Source organism: Oncorhynchus kisutch, linkage group LG17 (assembly GCF_002021735.2).
Source record: "Oncorhynchus kisutch isolate 150728-3 linkage group LG17, Okis_V2, whole genome shotgun sequence".
Taxonomy (NCBI): domain Eukaryota; kingdom Metazoa; phylum Chordata; class Actinopteri; order Salmoniformes; family Salmonidae; genus Oncorhynchus; species Oncorhynchus kisutch.
In genome coordinates this window covers 79693154-79714805 of record NC_034190.2, presented here as the reverse complement: position 1 = coordinate 79714805, position 21652 = coordinate 79693154, and the positions used below count along the sequence as shown (strand labels likewise).

The window sequence follows — 21652 nt, the reverse complement described above, 5'->3', positions numbered from 1 at the left end:
ATTTGTTTTTCGGACCAATACGAAATTTCACATTTTTCCTTCTTGAGTCAAGACATTGCCTTGGTGCAATGGAGGCGCCACCAAAAGTGGGTTCTACCCCCGGGTAATGTAAATGTGTTTCTTGCAGCATTTACCACAGCCTATGGCCGCCTTGAACTGTACACCCTCATGGAACAGCTTCAGAGGCGGGTTCTTTACCACGACACAGACTCTGTGGTCTATGTAAGCAAACCGGGGATTGGACCCCCCCACTTAGCAACTATCTTGGGGGTTTAACGAGTGAACTCGAAGAGGGTGACCATATTACAGAATGGTCCTCATGTGGTCCAAAAAGCTATGCTTTTAGGACTAAAGCCAATCACGTGGTGTTGAAAGCCAAAGGCGTGACTCAAAACTATGAAAATGCACCGCGTGTAAACTTGGAATCAATCACGCGCTTGGTCGAGGGGTTCGTAAAGGACAAGAATAGTGACTTGGAGATTTTGAGCTCCTACAACAAAATAGTGAGGGATAAAAAGGGGTTCCATCTAAGAAACGCACCACTCACTAAAAGATTCAGGGTAGTCTATGACAAGAGACAGCTATTGCCTGACGGTACCACATTGCCCTTTGGCTACTGACTTATGCTACAAGCCCCAGTGTGTCTTAAAGCTTAAGATATTATGACTGCTGTCGAGGGTTTTGACCCCCGGCTACAATTGCCTTTTTCAGCATTAATTGCCGGCCCTTCAAACAGTGGCAAAACTTTTTTTGTAAAAAGTATTTTAGAGAATTCTGAACATGTGTTATCTCAAAAGCCTGACAATATTGTATGGTGTTATTCATGTTACCAACCTCTGTATGATGAATTATTGAAGACAATAAAAATCAAGTTTGTTGAAGGAATACCCGATTCTCTGTCTGATGATGAACTTCTCCCCCCACATGTAAATAATCTGCTGGTTTTGGACGATATGCTATTTGCTGGTAGCGAACACCCTGAAATTGCACGAGCTTTTACCCAATATACTCATCATAGAAACCTGTCCGTGCTTTACTTGGTCCAGAATGTGTTTCACCAAGGTAAAAATAGTCGGACCATTAGCTTGAATGCCAACTACATGGTATTGTTTAAAAATCCTAGAGATAAACTGCAAATTAGCACTCTAGCTCAGCAGATGTACCCTGGACGGAAATCATACTTTATGGAGAGCTATGAGGACGCTACCAAAGAGCCATTTTCTTATTTAATCGTGGATTTAAAAGCAAATACTCCAGAACACCTTAGGCTACGTACAGGGCTGTTTCCGGGGGAGAGGCCTGCTGCATACCTTCCTAAAAAGTAAACGCTATGTCTCTGCGTTTAAAAAGAAACCTCCCCCTCTTGAGAAGGCTAGTAGGTTCTACAGCTAAAGAACGGAAGGCCATCTTGGGTCGCTGTTCTTCAGATCTCATATTAGCCCTATGTGAGATTGCTTTGAATCTTCTCAAAGGACGCATTCCACTCACCCTGAACCAATTGAAAAAATTAAGGAGACAAAAGACAGCGATCAAACTCTTTGCCAATAAAAGGGCCAGTCTTCAAAAGAAAAGACATAGTATACAACAGTCTGGGGGTTTTCTTCTACCTTTACTCAGTATAGCCGTGCCCTTCATCACCAGCCTTATTGCGGCCAGACGTGGTGGTTGAACACGTGGGTGTGATGGCCACTAAAATGTACTTGGTGCCTCAACAAGAGTTGGATAGACTTAAAAAACAAATGCAGGGTCCTGAAGATATCAGACAAACAGCGGAAAATGATTTGGATACGGCCATGAAGGATGTTTTGAACCGAAAAGGATTGAACCCCTATGATAAGATTCAAAAATACACAAACCTAATGCAAAGGTATTTGACTCGGGTAAAGCAAGGGGAGAGAGAGACTAACCATTTAACCCTTTCCCTACCGGACCCTTTAACAGATGTCGAACCTAACGATAGCCATGCCCCTGTAAGGCCTGTACCGTCGATCTTACCTAGTGGCGATAATATGTCGGGTGAAGCTCAAATGCCATTTGAAGATAAAGTTATGCATGACCTACTGACACATGTGCCTTTACGTAACAGGAAGAATGTTAAATACATTATGAACAAGATAAAAGACTCAAAGGGGATAGCTGCTTGGAACGACTCTGGAGAGTTTATCCTTCAGGGCTCTGTGGTTAGGGGGTCCCATATGCAGGACTTGCTTAAAAGTACCACGGCTGCCCACAAGGTTGCTGATGACCGAAGGCCTCCCGGCTGGCGTCAGTTTCTTAAGGCCCTGGCAATCCTCAACATCCCCCTCTCCGGTGTACCCAACCATAAGCTTCGTCAACAGATTCAAGCTTTAAAACAAAAGCCTTCAACGAGATACAGCACCCCTAAAGATGCCCCAACGACACCGGCCCCATATGAAAGCGATGATGCTAACTCATTTACTCCCATGAACGTCTCAGGACCTTTTCCTAAACCCGATCTCTCGGCGTGGTTAGACTTTTGAAAATGACTTTTGAATGACTATGATTAAATTCAATAAATTTTTTATTTGAAAAATAAGCAAGTTAACATTTGTGGCATTCTTGAAACATATGACGTGAGCATACGCCTTGATTACGCGTTCTTAAAGGACACACATTTGAACACTTTTGATATTTTCTAACAAAACAAGATACAAGGTTATCATTACTTCTTAAATCATCCTTATAAAGAGACATAACATCTTCAAAAGAAACTCCCCGGGCTCTTTGGCACAGGTAAAATACACAGTGGTGACCGCATGTAGTGGAAAGGTTATCTTGCACTTGTTTGATGTTGTAGTAGATCTTTGTACCGTTTAGGGTCAAAAAATCTTTAATAGATTTAGGGAAATGTGAAAAACCGGGGGGAAAGCCATAGGAATCAAAAAAAGTTGAGATTTTTCGTCCACCTTCCTGTTCTAATGTCATAGCTAGCCAATGTTCACCAGGCATGTGTTTAGGATGGGTATTGACAATAAACATTGCAGGCCTCTCAGACCATATCTCCATAGGTAATTCATCACAAGCCAACACTCCACAAAATTGTTTTCCAATCAAGCGGCTCATGAGCCCGTCCAACTCTTGGGTATTCATGTCTTTGTTCAAAGGTCCTTAATAATAATCCACTAAGACCTGTCTTCGGGCATTCACTTCCAAGATTGAATCAGAGCATGCGTAAACAATCATGCTAACTGTACAGGCTAAAGGTGTACGGAAACGCATTTCCAGCCTGAGGTTACCTTGGGACACCACAGACAGATTTCCTGAGGTGTCATCATCAGGTGATAAATTGAAAGCATACAATGTGTAACCCTCTGCAAAATCATTTCTGTCAATAGGTAAAGAGAGATCTTTTAGATGTCGCCCTGTAGCCAGGAATAGATTGTAAAATTCTCGCACAGATATGTTGTTATTAAATTGTGGTTGGAAAGCCTTCGCCGGAACCTGACGTCCGTCCTGACAGAGCGCTACATACTCTGCATTGAAGTGCTGAAAATTAAAGGGGTTTTTATCTAAACTGCCCGTATTAGAGGCGTGATCAACCAGACCTATAACCACATATCTAGGTAAAGGGCCTAGAAATAGGTTTTCTTGACTGCAGATTCTACTGCCCACAGGTATGCTAAAGGTTTTCATGGTAATTCTTTGGAGAGGGTAAAGGGCATTTCCTTTCATCAAAGCATGTGAGTGACCCAGGCGCACGGCCGGAGATACAGATACTTTTTTAATAAAAAGGGTTGCCCCCAACACTTTCAAACTAAAATCCCCGTCTTGGGGAGACATCAGGCAAAAATCATCCTTGGCCCTGGTTAATTTTAATCTTAAATCAACCGAATTTAAGAGTAACCGTTCTTGAAAGAAAATGTCAGAGTGTATAGGGCCTAGCAAATGAAACTCTCGAGATTCGGCGCAGTAGCGAGCTCGTGCCGCTAGTCCTTTGTTTGCACCGGTGGAAGGGTCTGTCGATTCCATAGAGGCTCCTGCAGTATCCTTGCTAAACAGCCCGGCGCTAAATTGGGTTTTGAGAGTGTCTTCGGAGTAGTTTAGTAAACACTCCATGATGGCTCTATAAGGGTATGTAGCGCTGCTTTGACTGATTAGGCGTTCACCCAAAGTCACATCAACTTGGGAGAAAATGGTGGCCAAGGGGTAATTAATGAGACTCACTTTGGCATCGTCTGCAATATTAGACCCATCTCTTTTGGTCACTTTTAGACGTAAATGCACCAAGGTGTTGTTGAGGTCCAGATAGTTGTCACCATGGCCTGGTATGAAAAATTCGATAGGCCCGTTATCGGTAATAGCAGAGAGAGGGGCTATCTCCACATAACTGGATCTATCTATTGAATGCTGCGTTAACGGTGCCGTGAAAAGATCAAGTTCTGTCTTTATAGCTTCAGAGGACATTCGATGTAAAAGAGCCATGTCACTTATTCTTTTAGAAAATACTTCCTAGTATTCTTTTAGCCTGTTTTGGTACAGACCTCCTCACTTTACCCCGTCTTTGACTTACTGAGGTTCTTTTAACAGTTAACCGACGCTTTTTAGGTGCAGGTCTACGCCTTAAACCAGGAGGTCTCTTTTTTGGCCTTCGAGACAATATCATAAGCCCCGAGCCTTCTTGATGCTCCACCTCTGGTGACGCCCTTCGGGTCATAGCATTGGCTACAACCTCACTTACTATATTTTTAGCCGCTGATTTTAAATGTGGTTTGGCTATGCTGAAGCCTCTCTTCATAAACGGTAAAACCATCCTGAAGAGGTTACGGAATATACCTCCTATCCCCGAACCATACATTGTCGGCGCTCCATGATATCCTGGTAGTCCATTACCCACTTGATCCACATAGTATGAAACATAACGGTTAGGGTCGAGCTGATGGAGCTCCATAACCCTTTTATTTGTATTATGTTTATAAATATAATACAGCTATTATATATGTAGAGAGGTTTTGGTGGGTCTAAAGTGGAGTTTTACAATCGTTTTACCATAAGTAAATTCAATGTTTTCGTTCTGATCCGTTTTAAGCTCAACCAGAATGTTTTCAATATAGTTCTTGCTGACATGTACGTAGTGCGGCTTGTCATAATTGACAGTGACGATGTCCCCATCCTTGCCGTCTATATGAACTGTTCGCAGGAGGGGCACACAGCTGTCTCCGACCCTTTGATAGGTTATGATGTCGGTATAGACAAATATGTTGTAAAAGCCTGCATGTATATCCGCAGGGAATGGGAATAATTTATCGTTCACATACGTCCATTTATTGGGACCCATCCCCAACATGTAGGATAAATTACCGCTGGTCTTTATACCTCCGTTAGCAGGCCCTGAGATTTGTATCCTTTTATGGATTGGATTGTAGAATAGGAATATTTCCATCTTGTTCAGGGTTAGGTGTTCATTCAACTCTGAGACGATCCTGTCGACGGTTCTATAGAAACCTTTTTTAAGCTTAATAAGTTTCGCAGGTTCCGAGAACCTTTTGCAATAAAAATCACGGTCCTTAGCTTTGATATTATACCAACTATGGGGGTATGTAATCTCGCTGAGACCTACTTCCCAAGCCTCTGATAACTCTATAGGCTTTGGAAAATTGGTTGTATACTTCGAACTCTGATTATTACGATATATCTGTGCCGACGCATTACTGGGGAGAGTCAGGTAGAAGCCGCTGTGTTCCATGATGCCCAACTGTGTACACGCGAATGATGCGCTAGTTATCATGACTAGGGGTTTAAATTAACCCCCGTTGCCTCCACCACATCCTGCTCCAATACCCAACTGTTGAACTTTTGAGGCCAGTTTTTCCAGCGGACCAGCAACCATTTTTTACCCTTTTCTCTCTTCTGATCTAGAATCTCCTCCACGTGAAAGACTTTGTCTTTACCCAACTGGACCTTCTGTAATTCCTTCTCATAAAAAGATCCCTCTATAAGATCCCCGTCATAATCTTTTAATTTGTAGACCGGCGGAATGCGTGGCAGACATTCGGTAACGGTAAACAACTCCGAGCTAAAGCCTTGTTCGTATTTTTTGTCGAAAACACCCCTCAACTTTGATATACGCACCAAGTCACCCACTAGGAATTTAAAAGTCATTTTTTTCTTACGGCGAAGTGGGAACAAACCATACATATTTTTAAAGACTTGAAAAGAGTTTTCCGAAGAGACCTCCGAGGGCTTCATACGTATAGTCTTATGGTAGCTGTGGTTGTAACCGTTTACTAAATCCTGAACTATGTCTTTATATCGGTTGGTGTTGTGAGCTGTAAAATAGCGCCACATCCGCTCTTTCAAAGTCCTATTAAAGCGTTCCACAACCGAAGCTTTCAAATCAGAGCCTGTAGCAAAATGTACTATATTATACTTATTCATTAGCTTCTGAAATGTTTGATTAAAAAATTCTTTTCCGCCATCCGTCTGCACTTTCTTGGGGGCGCCTCCTGCCTTCAAGATCGATTCAAAGGCCCTGGTCACCTCTGCCCCGCTCTTATTTTTTAACACCCTTACATAGGCTAATTTAGAGAAAATATCTATAACCGTTAGCATGTAGCGATTTCCATCATTTTTATCGGCAAGGGACTGCATGTCACATAGATCCGCCTGAAATTGGGATAATGGATGCGTAGAAAAAACTCTATTTCTTGGAAAATGTTTTCTTACAGGTTTATGTAGAGTGTAGGCATCTTGCTCTGATAACCATTCATTCACTTTAGCATCGCTTAACAGACTACCTGTTTCTTCGACTATAGCTCTCTGTAAACGCTCTTTACCCCCATAAGACCCGGGGTTAGAGGGATTATAATATATGTTTTTCAACAGCTGCTCAGCCATCCTTCTTGCCTCTCTGAGGTACAATAACTGTAATGAGCCACTTTCATATAACGACAACATTTCAGTTTGTGAATTTTTATTTTAAGAATGCAACAATTATTACGTATACAGACAATTCAGGATTTGTTGCAAGATACAAGTCCCCGTTTTCTCAACAATCACAGCATGCAACACCCTGTATATATTGTTTAGATTTACAGGTTTGTTTCGCTGAATTTTTAAAACACACACGTCTGATATATAAGTATATAAACAACAAATATGATACACATTCACATTAAAGGGTGGTTCAAACAAATAATGTAAAATCTTAGCCAAAGTTATTTCTAGTTCTTCAGAATCCTCAACAAGCCTTGATACCATATGTGACCATTGTAAACTCTCGCCCGTATGTCGGACATGTTTCATGATTTGCTCCATTTTTAACACACGCTCTACAATAACCCCTGTATTGTGGGTTGTGTAGAACTTTACATTGTTCACTTTATTTTCAATAATCTGATGCATAACATTTGTAAGGTCTCTCAAAAGAAAAAATGTATTTATTCGCTCAAACATCGTAGACACATAGTTACCCATAGCTCTAAATAAACAAAATGTCACTCGGTCTCTTGGGATTTATTGAGCCAGAAAAGCATCACATCAGCCATCACAGCTTCCCTGTATTTGTTGTCGTCCACCAGGGTGTGTCGGATTTCTTTGAGTTTCTCATGGATGAAGAGGGCCTCCTTCAGTTCATGTAGGAAGGCTTCGGTTACCCCGTAAACTCTAGGGATAGACGGCGCAATACCCATAGACTCCAGGGCGATGACCAGCGCTGGTATAAAACGGCAGGACCACAGTCTTTTCACCAGCTCCTCAAAATGATTGAAAAAGTAGTATCTAGGAGGGTCGTAGAGGCAAGGATGACGACGCTGGCTGGGATGATTGATCTCACAGCCGATGCATTTTTCTCGTATATATTCGCCAATCACCACGTTTAAAAGTGTAGCTACAGAGGCCTTGATTGTATCCACAAAAACAGTACTGGCCACCCCATCAAACACATCCTCAGGCTGGGTAAATGTCGGGGGTGTCACGGGTCTTGCCAGGGGTGCGTAGAGTGTAGGGCTTCGTGGCATAGAGTCTTTAGTGTCGGGCCCCCATGACGTAGTGGCTTCCTCGTAGATGGTCTGGAGATCCATGGTGTATGCTGAAATGAAGAACTGTCTGCTTTTTTTCTTTTTATTGTAGAACAAGGCCCTTGGGTATCTGGGGGGGCGGGGTTAAAGCATCCGCTTACTTAGTTTTCTTCTGACGCTGTATCTTCTTGAGGCTCTTTTGCATCGTAATCTTTACGATTCGTATATATTATGCACTTCTTTAAATGAACAAGGCTCTGACGCTGTTGGCTCTGTACAAAGAGAGCATCCAACGGTTGCAACATTTTCAATTCCAGTACATCCCAACTGTTAAAAGGAATAAGCAGACGCAGTCGGGTATCCCCAGTCAGGCCACCACCCCTAAGTTTGTGGTTTCGGATTGCCTCGGTGCCGATATAGAACTCCACGCTGCCGCACGGTCGGCCATTCTTTCTTTGTATTTTCACCCTGTGAAATATTTGTCCTGAGGAGTCCGGGGTACCTTCCCAACGGGTCTCGTGGCCCGTGAACACACTATACCCCTTGGTGATAAGGCTCAGTTCAGGACACACAACCTTGCGAAAAACCGACCAGTCTTCAACACCATATTCCAAGCCTACAGTCTGGTCTGTATATTCTTCTCCTTCATCTACCGTATAGAGGGTCACTCTACAGGCCAGGTAATCAAACCGATACCCCCACTGCTGGCCATTAGACATCAACACTTGATCTGTCAGAGCATTTGTTGGCGGTATTTGGGTTCTATACACATTTAAAAAACGTTTTTTTGGCGCATCATATATTGCTGGTTGATACTTTGCCCTTGATCTATGGGCAACCCGAAGGCCTGTTTCAGTTGTTACAGTCATCACTGCTTTGGTACCGATCCCAAATTCCATGGTTATTCTTAAGATCTTGTGCACTCTTAAACAGGTATTGTTCAGCGGCTTTATAAGGGGCCTTAACCAACCCAAACCGTGAGAAACAGTAACAGGTTGACCTGACACATGGTCACTTACTCAACCCCGGGCATGCACCCTTCTACATGACATAGGGTCATAAATCATTACATAGGGTCATAAATCAGGCTTGGGTCATCAATCATTAACGGCCTGTCAAAGGGACCCTTACTCACCCCATAGCCCCCACCTAACCAGGCTTGTCTATCAGGCTTGGGTCATCAATCATTAACGGCCTGTCAAATGGACCCTTACTCACCCCATAGCCCCCACCTAACCAGGCTTGCCTGACCAGAAGACATGCACACGTCATCACTACATAGGGTTCACATAGAGTTCACATAGGGTCATCAATCAAAATTTTGACCCGTGACATCTACTCTATTCTCTCTAATCATTAAGGAACCCACCAGGTACAACCCTAAATCTGTAAACATGGGCACCCTCATAGACATTATCCTGACCAACTTGCCCTCCAAATACACCTTCGCTGTTTTCAATCAGGATCTCAGCGATCACTACCTCATTTCCTATATCAGCTATGGGTCCGCGGTCAAACGACCACTTCTCCACTGTCAAACACTCCCTAAAACACTTCTGCGAGCAGGCTTTTCTAATCGACCTTGCCCGGGTATCCTGGAAGGATATTGACCTCATCCCGTCAGTCGGGATGCCTGGTCAGCCTGGTCAATCTTTTAAAAGTAATTTCCTCACCATCTTAGATAAGCATGCCCCGTTGCCTCCCCAGCTTCTCCTTCACCCATAACAAGACAGCAGATGTTATGAAAGAGCTGCAAAACCTGGACCAGTACAAATCAGCTGGGCTAGACAATCTGGACCCTCTCTTTCTAAAACTATCCGCTGCCATTGTCGCAACCCCTATTACCAGCCTGTTCAACCTCTCATTCCTATCGTCCGAGATCCCTAAAGATTGGAAAGCTGCCGTGGTCATCCCCCTCTTCAAAGGGGGTGACACCCTAGACACACTGTTACAGGCCTATATCCATCCTGCCCTTCCTATGTAAAGTCTTAGAAAGCCAGGTTAATAAACAGATCACTGACCATTTCGAATCCCACCGTACCTTCTCCGCTGTGCAATCCGGCTTCCGAGCCAGTCACGGGTGCACCACAGCCACGCTCAAGGTACTAAACGATATCATAACCGCCATCGATAAAAGACAGTACTGTGCAGCCGTCTTCATCGACCTGGCCAAGGCTTTCGGCTGTCAATCACCGTATTCTTATCGGCAGACGACTGACGACTGCCTCGCCTGGTTCACCAACTACTTTGCAGACAGAGTTCAGTGTGTCAAATCGGAGGGCATGTTGTCCGGACCTCTGGCAGTGTCTATGGGGTACCACAGGGTTCAATTATCGGGCCGACTCTTTTCTCTGTATACATCAATGATGTCGCTCTGATCCACCTCTACGTAGACAACACCATTCTGTATACTTCTGGCCCTTCCTTGGACACTGTGCTAACTAACCTCCAAACGAGCTTCAATGCCATACAACACTCCTTCCGTGGCCTCCAACTGCTCTTAAACGCTAGTAAAACCAAATGCATGCTTTTCAACCGTTCGCTACCCGCCCGCCCGACGGTTCCGACCTAGAATATGTGGACAACTATAAATACCTAGGTGTCTGGCTAGACTGTAAACTCTCCTTCCAGACTCATAGGCAGGGTAGCCTAGTGGTTAGAGCGGTGGACTAGTAACCGGAAGGTTGCAAGTTCAAACCCCCGAGCTGACAAGGTACAAATTTGTCGTTCTGCCCCTGAACAGGCAGTTAACCCACTGTTCCTAGGCCGTCATTGAAAATAAGAATTTGTTCTTAACTGACTTGCCTGGTTAAATAAAGGTAAAATATCAAACATCTCCAATCCAAAATCAAATCTAGAATCGGCTTTCTATTTCACAACAAAGCCTCCTTCACTCACGCTGCCAAACTTACCCTAGTAAAACTGACTATCCTACCAATCCTCGACTTCGGCGACGTCATCTACAAAATAGCTTCCAACACTCTACTCAGCAAATTAGATGTAGTCGATCACAGTGCCATCCATTTTGTTACCAAATCACCTTATACCACCCACCACTGCGACCTGTATGCTCTAGTCGGCTGGCCCTCGCTACATATTTGTCGCCAGACCCACTGGCTCCAGGTCCTCTACAAGTCTATGCTAGGTAAAGCTCCGCCTTATCTCAGTTCACTGGTCACGATAACAACACCCACCCTTAGCACATGTTCCAGCAGGTATATCTCACTGATCATCCCCAAAGCCAACACCTCATTTGGCCACCTTTCCTTCCAGTTCTCTGCTGCCAGTGACTGGAACGAATTGCAAAAATCGCTGAAGTTGGACTTTTATTTCCCTCACCAACTTTAAACATCAACTATCTGAGCAGCTAACCGATCACTGCAGCTGTACATAGTCCATCTGTTAATAGCCCACCCAATCTACCTACCTCATCCCCATACTGTTTTTATTTTATTTACTTTTCTGCTTTTTTGCACACCAGTATTTCTACTTGCACATCATCATCTGCTCATTTATCACTCCAGTGTTAATCTTCTAAATTGTAATTATTTGCTCCTATGGCCTATTTATTGCTGACCTCATGCCTTTTGCACACACTGTATATAGACTTTCTTTTCTCTACTGTGTCATTGACTTGTTTGTGTTATTGGCTTGTTTATCGTTTACTCCATGTGTAACTCTGTTGTCTGCGTCACACTGCTTTGCTTTATCTTGGCCAGGTCGCAGTTGCAAATGAGAACTTGTTCTCAACTAGCCTACCTGGTTAAATAAAGGTGAAAAAAAATATGGTCCCATGTTTCATGAGTTGAAATAAAAGATCCCCAAAAAAATGTTCTCTCAAATTGTGTGCACAAATTAGTTTACATCCCTGTTAGTGAGCATATCTCATTTGCAATGATAATCCATCCACCTGACAGATGTGGCATATGAAGAAGATGATTTAACAGCAGGATCATTACACAGGTGCACCTTGTGCTGGGGACAATAAAAAGCCACTCTAAAATGTGCAGTTGTGTCACATAACACAATGCCACAGATGTCTCAAGTTTTGAGGAAGGATACAATTGGCATGCTGACTGCAGGAATGTCCACCAGAGCTGTTGCCAGAGAATTTGTTATTTTCTCTACCATAAGCTGCCTCCAACGTCGTTTTCCAGAATTTGACAGTATGTCCAACCTGCCTCACAAGCACAGACCACGTGTATGGCGTTGTGTGGGAGAGCGTCCATTCTCAATACCAGCGAAGGGTAGAGAAAATATTTAGCCAAATAGTGCAAAATCCCCTGTAGTTATAGTTGATAAGATGTTGTCTTGTTTAGGTGGAAAACGTGACGTTGGGCCTGACTACAAAATATGAGGGACGTCAGTATGAAATGACAACATGCAACATTACAGTACCATCACCTCCAAGATGCGCTGTGGTAAAACACAACGTCTCAACACAGGCTTATTATTACAGAGAAGAAAAGAAAAACAAAGGTGAGTGATATGGCTCGTATCTTTTTTTGTAGTTTCCTCCTTTTCAGCTGGAATGAATTGGTGTTTACATGCTCCTGTATTGTGTCTGATTTTACAGCCGTCCAAGTCTGGCCAATGCGGAAGAATGTCGGAGTCAATACTTCCTTTACGGAGGACGTGCCACGGAAGGAAGTGAACCGGTATATACAGTTGAAGTCAAGTTTACATCCACTTAGGTTGGAGTCATTAAAACTCATTTTTCAAACACTCCACAAATTTCTTGTTAACAAACTATAGTTTTGGCAAGTCTGTTAGGACATCTACTTTGTGCATGACACAAGTCATTTTTCCAACAATTGTTTACAGACAGATTATTTCACTTATTCACTGTATCACAAGTCCAGTGGGTCAAACGTGTACATACACTAAGTTGACTGTGCCTTTAAACAGCTTGGAAAATTCCAGAAAATGATGTCATGGCTTTAGAAGCTTCTGATAGGCTAACTGACATCATTTGAGTCAATTGCAGGTGTACCTGTGGATGTATTTCAAGGCCTACCTTCAAACTCAGTGCCTCTTTGCTTGACATCATGGGAAAATCAAAATAAATAAGCCAAGATCTCAGAAAAAAGATTGTAGACCTCCACAAGTCTGTTTCATCCTTGGGGGCAATTTCCAAATGCCTGAAGGTACCACGTTCATCTGTACAAACAATAGCTCACAAGTATAAACACCATGGGACCACGCAGCCGACATGCCGCTCAGGAAGGAGACATGTTCTGTCTTCTAGAGATGAACGTTCTTTGGTGTGAAAAGTGCAAATCAATCCCAGAACAACAGCAAAGGACCTTGTGAAGATGCTGGAGGAAACGGGTACAAAATGATCTTTTGCCACAGTAAAACAAGTCCTATATCGACATAACCTTAAAGACCGCTCAGCAAGGGAGAAGCCACTCCTCCAAAACCGCCATAAAAAAAAAATCCAGATTAGTTTGCAACTGCACATGGGGACAAGGATCATACTTTTTTTTTTAGAAATGTCCTTTGGTTTGATGATACAAAAATATAACTGTTTGGCCATAATGACCATCATTATGTTTGGAGGAAAACGGGGAGGCTTGCAAGCCAAAGAACACCATCCCAACCATGAAGCACGGGGGTGGCAGCATCATGTTGTGGGGGTGCTTTGCTGCAGGAGGGACTGGTGCACTTCACAAAATAGATGGCATAGGAAAATTATGTGGATATATTGAAGCAGCATGGAAGTTGAGGCTTAGTCGCATATGGGTCTTCCAAATGGACAATAACCCCAAGCATACTTCCAAAGTTGTGGCAAAATGGCTTGAGGACAACAAAGTCAAGATATTGGAGTAGAGGTTGACCGATTTATGATTTTTCAACGCCGATACCGATTATTGGAGGACCAAAAAAAGCCGATACTGATTAATTGGCCGTTAAAAAATAAATAAATATATATTTTATTTTATTTTATTTGTAATAATGACAATTACAACAATACTGAATTAACACTTATTTTAACTTAATATAATACATCAATAAAATCAATTTAGCCTCAAATAATGAAACATGTTCAAGAAAGCTGGTGGTTCCTTTTAACATGAGTCTTCAATATTCCCAGGTAAGAAGTTTTAGGTTGTAGTTATTATAGGAATTATAGGGCTATTTGTATTTCATTAACCTTTGACTATTGGATGTTCTTATAGGCACTTTAGTATTGCCAGTGTAACAGTATAGCCTCTATCCCTCTCCTCGCCCCTACCTGGGCTCGAACCAGGAACACCTCGACAACAGCCACCCTCGAAGCATCGTTACCCATCGCTCCACAAAAGCCGCGGCCCTCGCAGAGAAAGGGGAACAACGACTTCAAGATCTCAGAGCGAGTGACGTCACTGATTGAAACGCTATTAGCGCGCACCCTGCTAACTAGCTAGCCATTTCACATCGGTTACACCAGCCTAATCTCGGGAGTTGATAGGCTTGAAGTCATAAACAGTGCAATGCTTGATGCACAGGGAAGAACTGCTGGCAAACGCACGAAAGTGCTGTTTGAATGACTGCTTACGAGCCTGCTGCTGCCTACCATCGCTCAGTCAGACTGCTCTATCAAATCATAGACTTAATTATAACATAATAACACGCAAATACGAGCCTTTGGTCGTTAATATGGTCAATTCCGGAAGCTATCATTTCGAAAACAAAACGTGTTTTCTTTCAGTGAAATACGGAACCGTTCTGTATTTTATCTAACAGGTGGCATCCCTAAGTCTAAATAATGCTGTTACATTGCACAACCTTCAATGTCATGATTGCGTAAAATTCTTCGCACAGTTCGCAACGAGCCAGGCGGCCCAAACTGCTGCACGGAACGCAGGAGAAGTGACACAATTTCCCTAGTTATAAGAAATTCATGTTAGCAGGCAATATTAACTAAATATGCAGGTTTAAAAATACACTGCTCAAAAAAATAAAGGGAACACTAAAATAACACATCCTAGATCTGAATGAATGAAATATTCTTATTAAATACTTTTTTTCTTTACATAGTTGAATGTGCTGACAACAAAATCACACAAATGATCAATGGAAATCAAATTGATCAACACATGGAGGTCTGGATTTGAAGTCACACTCAAAATGAAAGTGGAAAACCACACTACAGGCTGATCCAAATTTGATGTAATGTCCTTAAAACAAGTCAAAATGAGGCTCAGTAGTGTGTGTGGCCTCCACGTGCCTGTATGACCTCCCTACAACGCCTGGGCATGCTGCTGATGAGGTGGCGGATGGTCTCCTGAGGGATCTCCTCCCAGACCTGGACTAAAGCATCCGCCAACTCCTGGACAGTCTGTGGTGCAACGTGGTGTTGGTGGATGGAGTGAGACATGATGTCCCAGATGTGCTCAATTGGATTCAGGTCTGGGGAACGTGCGGGCCAGTCCATAGCATCAATGCCTTCCTCTTGCAGGAACTGCTGACACACTCCAGCCACATGAGGCCTGACTCAGTTACACCAGCTCTGTCAGGAGGAATGGGCCAAAATTCACCCAACTTATTGTGGGAAGCTTGTGGAAGGCTACCTTAAGTGTTTGACTGAATTTAAACAATTTCAAGGCAATGCCGCCAAATACTAATTGAGTGTATGTCAACGTCTGACCCACTGGGAATGTGATGAAAGAAATAAAAGCCGAAATAAATCATTCTCTCTACTATTATTCTGACATTTCACATTTTTTAAATAAAGTAGTGATCCTAACTGATCTAAGAAAGGGAATTTTTACTAGGATTAAATGTCAGGAATTGTGAAAGACTGAGTTTAAAAGTATTTGGCTAAAATGGATGTAAACTACCGTCTTCAACTGTATATTTTATTTTTGTTAAAGTGGGAAACTATTGTAAATTAATTGGCTAATGAATGTTAGGCACATAGCCTAAGTAATACGAGCAACTATTCAGCTGTAAATTGTCATACAAATATGCATAACGACTTTTGACCTGTCTTACTGTCTGGCCTGCTTGCAAATCCTAATCTGTGATAGTTTGTGATTATTTATAAATGCATAATTTTCTTCCAGTTTACACTCTGTTGCGGTGTACATGGCCAGGAAGTACGTGGTCTACGAAGACTGCCTCCTTCCGTTGTTCAAGACTTGTCCGGTCTGTAGCAGCTCCTGTAGCGTCGACAAGTTCATCCAAGATACCCTGCTCACCATCAACCAGTTCTGTAACCATTGTGACCACCGGAGCCAATGGATGAGCCAGCCCTTTAACCTCCCAGCTAGATACCTGTCCTCTTCAGCAGCTGCAGCATCGACTGGCACAACTGATGCTTCGATTGGCATAACAACTGGCACCACTACTGGCACTTCCACTGACGCTCTGACTGACTCCTCAACTGGCCCAACTTGCACCTTCAATTCTCAGACCCTGAAGGTAGCCTATATCATGTTTCACTATACAATGCATGAATACAAATACACACAAGCCATTAAAAACAAGCCTATTTTTAATGAGGTGTTTGTCAAGTTAACCAATAACTACAATTGTCGTCAGCCATATGGCTACCTCATTTTAACTAAGTGAAATCAGGAGGTTGGCCGATGTCCCATTCTGCATTGGGATTCTGTCTAACCAGTAGTTAAGTGTAGATATTGTTAAAGGAGTTGCTCATTATTGTTCATTGTCCTTGTAGACAGCGGAGGATGGGGATATTTGCAACAAGGGTCTGGAGGACATTCAGACCCTGGTGTTTGAGACAACCTTTTGTATGCATGACGACGACAAAGCCATGAAGAAGATATGTCAACGTCAGTCCTTGGAGGAGGAACAGGAAGAGGAGGAGGAGACTGAGAAGGGCTCCGATGTGGAGTGGCAACCTGAGGTTGAGTTAAGTGCTCTTCTAGCCTCAGATTCCGAATGGGATTCCCGGGCGCTCTGCCCGGATTGTGGCACGTTTATCAAAGGCTCCAAGGCTCACGTCTGCGAGCATGCCAAGCCATTTGTCTGCCAGGACTGTGGCAAGCGGTTTGGTAACGAGACCTCTCTCAACATTCACCAAAGAATCCACAAGCCAGACTACGTGCACGGGTGCAAGTACTGCCTCAAGCCATTCCAGAGCAGGCCGGAGAAGCTGAGGCATGAGGAGAGTCACCCGTGTGTAGAAAACCCCTACAAATGCCCCGACTGCCCCATACGATTCAGCGACATTAAAGCCCGGGACAGCCACCTTCAAAGCCACAGAGGGCCCACATGGTACATTTGCGACATCTGCAAAATGGAGTTTACAAGGAGTAGCTACCTGGAAAGACACATGCTAGTCCACAGCGGGGAGAAGCCCTACACATGCCCCGAGTGCCAGCGCTCCTTCAACCAGGCGAGCCACCTCAAGTCTCACATGCGCCTTCACACTGGCGAGCGGCCGTACAAGTGCCGGCATTGTGACAAGTACTTCAACCACAACGTGAGTCTGAAAAGCCACGTCCAGCGCTACCATCCTGCCTCTGGGACCAAGGAGAAGAAACAGGAGCCAGTCTCAAACTCAGACACTCTGACTGAACAACAGCTAGTGATCGAGGAGAGTCGAAAGACTAATGCAGGGTCTGGGCAGGAAAGAGTGAAGAGGGCAGGGAGGAAGAGGAAACGCCTGACTTTTGACCCTGAGGAGTTGGGGGTGAGTGAGCGCAACAGTGACTCCGACTTCAACCCAGGGTCAGAAGAGGGCGGTAGCAACAAGAAGACTACAGGCAGACCAAAAGGCAGGCCGAGAATGAGACCAGGGACCACCAGAGAGATGTATACAGGAAGTGTGACTAAAGAGCATGATGGATCCAACCTGAATGAACAGTGGGAGAAGGACAGGGGTACCAAAAGGAAGTCCACTAGAAGGGGGAGAGGGACACCAAGAACCATTGAAGAGATGCATGAGGGAACTGCTTGCGACGAGCTTGATGAATCAAACCTGAATGAACAAGTGCCATCAATAGAGACTGCTCTTTCTGAACTTTTAGAGAGTTGTTGGCCGATTCAAAATGTAGATGAGGCTTTTGACCCAATGCTAAATTAACTGTTAGTTATTGAGGATTTGTCTTCCCCGCCACCCCCCCCCCCCCTATATTTTCTTTTAAAAAATTTACACGTTGAAGAAAAATAGTTATGATTCGACACATGTTCATAAGGTTCGATGCGTCCCAAATTGTACCCTAATTCCCTATACAGCGCACTACTTTAGAACAGCCTACATTGCGTTGGTTTCAGACACCGTTGCGTTGAGCCATAAGCCTACCGCCTGATTCCTTATGTTCAACATTTTGTGTTCTAGAGAAATTGATGAGTTGCTCCTGTACTTTGTCGTTGATAAGCGCTTATCTTGGATTGTAATTCCTATCATTTGCAGACAAGATTGTAATAAACTCCATTATAAACCGGGTGGTTCGCGCCCTGAATGCTGATTGACTGGCTGAAAGCCGTGGTATATCAGACCGTATACCACGGGTATGACCAAAAATGACTTTTTACTGTTCTAATTACGTTGGTAACCAGTTTATAACAGCACTAAGGCACCTCTGGGGTTTGTGTTATATGGCTGCTATACCACAGCTAACGGCTGTATCCAGGCACTCCACGTTGCGCATAAGAACACTCCTTGACCAATAGCACACCCCCTTGCTTAAAGCATGTTTATTTTAGTTTTATTATTGAATTGAATAGTATTGCTGCTACATTTTCTAACATTTTTCCAACCCACCTCAAATCTAGACTTTCATAAACCTTAAACCGTTAAAAGTAGATTGGCCCTGGGGTGAGGTCAACAGTCTAGAGGTCGACTGATTTGAATCGGGAATGGCCGATTTCAAGTTTTCATAACAACCAGTAATCTGCATTTTTGGACAGCGATTATGGCCGATTACATTGCACTCCACGAGGAGACTGTGTGGCAGGCTGACTACCTGTTATGTGAGTGCAGCAAGGAGCCAAGGTTAGGTGCTAGCTAGCATTAAACTTATTTTATAAAAAACAATCAATCTTAACATAATCACTAGTTAACTACACATGGTTGATGATATTACTAGTTTATCTAGCTTGTCCTGCTTTGCGTTTAATTGATGCGGTGCCTGTTAATGTATCATTGAATCACAGCCTACTGTTCCAAATGGGTGATTTATAGCTGACATAACTAACTCTTGTGATTGCCATAGTGAGAGTTTAGTGGAATTTGTTTAAATACAGCTCATGCAAACATAAAAAAAACAAAAAAACATCCACTGTACCTATTAGTGACAACTGCTAACCTATTGTCCTCACTAAAATGCCTGTGAGAGGTGGCCCCCCCCGTGGGTTGGCGGGAGAGAAGTCCTTGCGGGGATGAACATGATGGCGTTACTTGCTTTTTGTAGTAACAGGAACTGCAGTAAGTCGGCCATCTTGGCTCAGAGATCCGGGTGCTGCCATAGGGTACGAGGCTCCGCCTTTAACTCCTCCACATGTGTAACACACACAAATACACGCGTCAGGTCATGTTAGAAACTTAGTGGTTAGCTGTTTGAGAGTAAAGGGGCTAGGCCAGGGTGAGAGTAGGGGGTGAGGGGTTGGGAAAAACTTAATGTCACCTTTCTGTCCAGGTAATTGGAGTCCATCTGCATGTCCTCCTAACATACCAGATGCCTGACTTATCCCTCACCTCTGACACACACACACACACACACACTAAAACATGGAAATAGGAGAATGCTCTTAATAGGGTGTGATGTCCTCATCAGGTAGGATGTAGCAGTGCCAACACAGGGTAATCTATTAACCTGAGCCACGGTTCGCCCGCTATGGCTCGCGAGGGAGGAGCGCCCTTCTCAAACTCAACAGTTATGAGCCGCTCTGTAAAGTTGTCAACAAGGCAGCGCTATGCATCGTTCAGAAACATATGCAACATCTCTTAGAAATTAGATTTTTTTTTTTCTCCAGAAAATCACATTGTAGGATTTTTAATGAATTGATTTGCAAATTGTGGAAAATAAGTATTTGGTCACCTACAAACAAGCAAGATTTCTGTCTCTCACAGACCTGTAACTTCTTCTTTAAGAGGCTCCTCTGTATTAATGGCACCTGTTTGAACTTGTTATCAGTATAAAAGACACCTACCTGTCCACAACCTCAAACAGTCACACTCCAAAGCAATCAGTTTTGCATGTGAAAAAAAAAACGACCTTACTCATTAAGTCACTTTGTTAAGTCACTTTGTTTTGAGCGACTTCACCGTTGGCCAGAGCGGGGCATCTGACTCAAGCCCGGGAGGAATACAATCAGCTCTTAGCCGGTGCAAAACATGCCTACACAGGTAAGCGGCCGAGATCAATCGAACCACCTCACTGCTAAGTGACTGGGATGTCCTCCACTGAGTCCACTGTCTTTTCCACTCTAAAACACCATCATTCGTGCCACTTCTGTGCAAGCCAGTTCATGCTAGTGTCAGAGAGGTTTGAAACCCAGAGACTCGACAAGGAAGACTGACCGACGGCAACTCAGTCAGTTGAGTCTCTTGGTTTGAAACTGTTCTGGCACTAACAGTACGGATCCACTGAAGACAATGAAGCAACAGAAGCTGTTCATTTCCAATCGCTGAAGCTAGCATGGCGAGATGAATTATCGCTGGCCTGTGTGTGTGACCTCCACTGCTGGTCCCATGTCCTGAATCAGAACAACTCAGGGGCAATTAAGAGGCACACACACACAATCACAATACCATCTCCCCACCTAATCACATACAGTGCATTTGGAATGTATTCAGACCCCTTGACATTTTCCACATTTTGTTACATTACAGCCTTGTTCTAAAATGGATGAAATCATTTCCCCCCTCCATTAATCGACACACAAACCATAATGACAAAGCAAAAACAGGTTTAGACATTTTTGCTAATTTATTTAAAAAATAAAACACTGAAATATTACATTTACATAAGTATTCAGACCCTTTACACTGTACTTTCTTGAAGCACTTTTGGCAGCGATTACAGCCTCAAGTCTTCTTGGGTATGACGCTACAAGCTTGGCACACCTGTATTTGGGGAGTTTCTCCCATTATTCTCAGCAGATCCTCTCAAGCTCTGTCAGGTTCGATGGGGAGGGTTGCTGCACTGCTATTTTCAGGTCTCCAGAGATGTTTGATCGGGTTCAAGTCCGGGCTCTGGCCGGGCCACTCAAGGACATTCGGAGACTTGTCCCGAAGCCACTCCTGCGTTGTCTTGGTTGTGTGCTTAGGGTCCTTGTCCTGTTGGAAGGTGAACCTTCACCCCAGACTGAGGTCCTGAGCACTCTGGAGCAGGTTTTCATCAAGGATCTCTCTCTCAATCCTGACTAGTCTCCCAGTCCCTACCGCTGAAAAACATCCCCACAGCTTGATGCTGCCACCACGCTTCACTGTAAGGATGGTGCCAGGTTTCCTCTAGATGTGATGCTTGGCATTCAGGCCAAAGAGTTCAATCTTGGTTTCATCAGACCAGAGAATCTTGTTTCTCATGGTCTTAGAGTCATTTTTTGTGCATTTTGGCAAACTCCAAGTGGGCTGTCATGTGGCTTTTACTGAGGAGTGGCTTCCATTTGGCCACTACCATAAAGGCCTGATTGGTTGAGTGCTGCAGAGATGGTTGTCCTTCTGGAAGGTTCTCCCATCTCCACAGAGGAACTCTGGAGCTCTGTCAGACTGACCA

General features: G+C 43.7%; 1 protein-coding gene across 2 annotated transcripts in view; it reads left to right on the top strand.

The window, feature by feature from the left end:
• Window positions 1-18377, top strand: part of LOC109876513 (uncharacterized) — a 37920-nt gene extending 19543 nt beyond the window's left edge. The window contains exons 2-5 of one of the 2 annotated variants that reach the window (XM_031794737.1): window positions 12296-12455; window positions 12553-12634; window positions 16028-16385; window positions 16645-18377. In XM_031794737.1, the coding sequence (XP_031650597.1) occupies window positions 12296-12455; window positions 12553-12634; window positions 16028-16385; window positions 16645-18015 (1971 nt within the window). In that variant the 3' untranslated portion in view covers window positions 18016-18377. Of the gene's footprint in view, window positions 1-12295; window positions 12456-12552; window positions 12671-16027; window positions 16386-16644 lie in introns of both variants that reach the window. The other variant, XM_031794736.1, reaches the window with a different exon arrangement.
• Window positions 18378-21652: the final 3275 nt, after the last annotated feature.